Here is a 4,065-nt window from a genome sequence, read left to right as displayed (position 1 = left end):
GAAAGATACATTTATTGTTTCAATATTTTATGCAGAGCTGCCTTCACCTCCTGGTTCTTGAGGCTGTAGATGATGGGGTTCACCAAGGATGTGATCACACTGTACTGAATGGAGATCACTTGTTCCAACTTGGAGCCTGAGAGAGGAGTCATGTATCTGAATAAAGCTGTGCCATAATACAAAAGCACCACAGTAAGGTGGGAAGAACAGGTAGAGAAGGCTTTGCCTTGACCCTCAGCAGAATGTATGCCTAAGATGGCAGAGATGATTCTAGAATAAGAGAAGAGGATCAGGGGAAGGGTCAAACATCCCAACAGTGCACATGACCCAGCAAGAAGGGCCTCATTTGCAGTAGGGTCAGTGCATGACAGAGGGAAGAGTGAAGGCAGCTCACAGCAAAAGTGAGGGATGATACTGGGACCACAGAAATGTAAGTTGTAAGTGAAAAGATTATTTGGCAAGGAATTTAGGAATCCCACTGCCCATGCTGCAGTTACCATCCTGACACAGAGAGGCCTATTCATAACCATGGTGTAAAGGAGAGGGTGGCAGATGGCAGCATAGCGGTCATAGGCCATGGCAGACAGTAGGCAGGCCTCTGTGCTCCCAGAGAGTATGAGAAAGAAACTCTGGGTCACACAACCCCACACAGATATGGTTTTCTTTTGAGTTAGTAAGTTCTGCAGCATCTTGGGCATGGTTACTGAAGAAAGGCAGAGATCTAGAAATGACAGGTGACCTAGGAAAAAATACATAGGTGTTTTAAGGTGAGAATTAATTCTGATCACCAGAATCATCATCAGATTTCCCATCAGGGTCAAGAGGTAAATCACCAGGAACAGCGCAAAAAGGATGGTCTGGATCTGGGAATTTCTGGACAATCCCATGAGGACAAACTCGGTAATAATGGTGAGATTTTTCATGATTAAAGATACTGGCCCTAGAAGAAAACATAATGTATCTGAGTTATTTCAGATGAATAAGACTGTCTCTCTTATTTAAAAAAATATGACTTCCAGCTTAAAGGTATAAATAAAGACCTATGAGGCCAAGGAGTTTCCTTCTGGGTCACACTCATCACCTCCATTATTACGTCAATTTGGAGTGCTGGTGACATGTAGCATTCCAAAGTATCTCCTCTGTAACTGCTTCTTTGAACTTTAATTCTCATTTATTCTGGAAACAATGAATAAGCATCCTAGTGCTGGGCGCTGTACCAGATTCTGAGAATTCAAAATTGCTTCAGACATGATTCCTGCCCTCAAAAGGGCTTAGGGCTTAGAATTTAACAGAGGCAGAGACATGTAAAGAAGTAAAATAAAGACTGTAATAACATAAAGCACAGGATACAGCAACAGCAAAAATGTGAATCAATTATCTCTTGATGACCTGGTAAACAAAGAAGAGGTAATGCTTAAGACTCTTTTGACTAATATTTACTCCACTAAGTAGACAAAGTAGACAAACATTAAGATAATGTTCTAGACAAAGGAAATGGTATTATCAAATATAGAGAGGCATGAAATAATAGCACCTCTCTGAAGAACTTCATTATCTCAGAATGAGTGGGTGCAGGGTGATACACAGGGACACGTGGTGCCAAGCATGAGGGTCATGTGATCAAATTGGTATTTTAGGAGCATTCATCCCACAGGCATGTGGAAGATGAGCAGAAAGTTATGGAGCATCTAGTTAGGGCAATTAGTTCATTCTTTCGGTAGACAGGTACTGAGTATCTACTATGTGCCATACACAGTTCTATACTCTTAGGGTGTGCCACTGAACACAATAGACAAAAAAGTTTTGTCTTCACAGAGTTTACATTCTAGCTGGGAAATTCAGAAAATAAATAATAGATGTAACAATTAAATATCAACTGATGAACGGATCAAGAAGATGTGGTTTATCCATACAATGGAATACTACATGGCAATGAGAAACAATGAAATCTGGCCATGTGTAGCAACATGGATGGACCTTGAGGGTGTTATGCTGAGCGAAATAAGTCAGGCAGAGAAGGACAGATACATGTTTGCCCGTATAGGAGGATTAGGAGGAACTTAACGGAGGACCATGGGGGAGAAGAAGGGGGGAAATAGTGGGGGATAGGGAGGGAGGCAAACCATGAGAGGCTCTTGAATGCTGAGGAGAAACTGACGGCTGATGGGGGTGGGGGAGAGTGGAAGGAGGGAGATGGGCATGGAGGAGGGCACTTGTTGGGATGAGCACTGGGTGTTATATGGAAACCAACTTGACAATAATCTATTAAATATATATATCATGTATATATATATAATGTGTTAGAAGGTACTATGATGTGCTTCCTATATAAAATAAAAGATCATGGAAACAGAGATTGTTAATGTGGGATAGAGGAGGACAGTGAGGTTTGCAAATTAAATAGAGTGGTCAGGAAAAGAGACTGAGACAGTGTCACTCAAACAAGGATTTGAAGGAGATGAGGTCATTCTCCCTGCAAATATTCTACAGAAGGAGAATTGGTAGAGTATAGCAGTAAGCCTGGTCAGAGATGGTGAAGGGTTAACAGAAACTGCTGCAGCAGTGAGGGCAGACAAAAGGAAGCAGATTTAAGAGATATCATTGAGATGAGTTCTAAAGAATGTCATTACCAACTGATAGTTAGGGCGAATGAAAGTAAATAAAAAAATGATTCTCAGGTTCTGCCTTTGGTGATTGAGGGATCCCATTCACTGAAACAGGTGACCCAGGGAAAGCAGCATGTTTGAGGCAAAGATAATAAACACAGTTTTGAATATGTTGTTTGATGAGCCTTGTGGGACAGTGAGGGCATGTCCAGGAGGCACTAGGAGTTTAAGTCATGAAGTTCAGGAAAGATATTTGGGCTGAATATATGAGTCAAAGAGTCATTAACAAACTTACCCAGAGTGAGCCCACTCATAATAGAAGATGCTCTAGGAAGGAGTTCCATGTAACAGAAGAATCCAATGGGAAAGAGGGAAATAGAAACTCACAAAGATCCTGCACTCATTCAGAATGGTCAAGCATGGACCCATGCCTTTCTGATTTGAAATACTCACTGCGGGTCATAGAACCCAATGCCCTCTCTTTATAGGTCAGGAACCCGAGGCCCAGTGAGGAGAATTGAACTGTAACTCCTCTTATCAACTCCATTACTCACCAATCTACCCATGATCTTTGTTCCTCTTTCTCTGCCTATCCTGTTAAGAACCCTCAGGTCTCAGCTCAAGGATCATTTCCTCAGGAAAGCCCTTACTCTCCATCCTACCACTGTAATTTCCTTTTTTTACATTTGTTTCTCCTTTAATATGCTTGCTCTAATTGTATAAAATTTTTTTTAAAAAACTTAAGGTATTTAAGAGAGGTCTTCCCAACCTTCCTCAACTTTTCCCCATCTCTTGTAGTCAATCTTTGTCTTATTACCTGTCTTTGTCCTTACAACACTTATCAGCACCTGGTATTTTATAAGACATTTATTATCTACTTTCTCTTCCACTGGAATGTAAATTCAAAGACTTGTCCTGTTATGGTCATTACTGTATCCCTAGGACTTAGAAGAGTGCCTAACATATAGAAAGGGTTCAGTATATATTGAATAAATGAATTTTTTCTTGTCTCTCTGTGTTTTAAGAAGTTCCATGGAGACATGGACCATGTTAGTGTTTTTAATCTTTATATCCTCAGAGCTTAGCACAATGCCTAGAACTTGGTAGGTACTTAGTAAAGGTTTATAGTATAAATGCATGAGAACATCACGAAGCTAGCTCTTACACACTATCCTACATTTAATGTAGGAGATCAGAAAAGCATTTTTGATTATTGAATAAGTAAAAGAATAAAGGAAATAAATGAATATCTGATTCATAAACAACACCATTAGTGAGACATAAACTGCTCTGGTTAGTAAGATGTCATATTATACTCTGATGCCCAAGGCCCTGTCCTAGGAAAGGGTCAGTTTGAGGTTCCTTTGACTCTCTTGAATGGATGGCAGTGAGGCTGTACAAAGAGTCAGAAGACCATGACACAAGTCTCAGCTACTGGTTAGGCAAGTAGGCAAATCTG

At 40.5% G+C, this 4,065-nt stretch overlaps 1 protein-coding gene across 1 annotated transcript; it reads right to left on the bottom strand.

Moving 5' to 3' along the window:
* On the bottom strand, positions 1-1,020 carry LOC120239039 (olfactory receptor 8S1-like). Its single transcript, XM_039243130.1, has one exon. It carries the CDS (start codon positions 921-923, stop codon positions 12-14), a length of 912 nt encoding a protein of 303 aa, XP_039099061.1. The 5' UTR covers positions 924-1,020; the 3' UTR covers positions 1-11.
* Between the last annotated feature and the right edge of the window lie 3,045 nt (positions 1,021-4,065).

Source organism: Hyaena hyaena, unplaced genomic scaffold, assembly GCF_003009895.1.
Source record: "Hyaena hyaena isolate Hyena2069 unplaced genomic scaffold, ASM300989v1 scaffold_221, whole genome shotgun sequence".
In the NCBI taxonomy this organism is placed as follows: domain Eukaryota; kingdom Metazoa; phylum Chordata; class Mammalia; order Carnivora; family Hyaenidae; genus Hyaena; species Hyaena hyaena.
This window is presented reverse-complemented; position numbering and strand designations above follow the sequence as displayed.

Coding starts and splice junctions, on each gene's coding strand:
- LOC120239039 (XM_039243130.1), bottom strand. CDS start 923: ATGAAAAATCTCACCATTATTACCGAGTTTGTCCTCATGGGATTGTCC.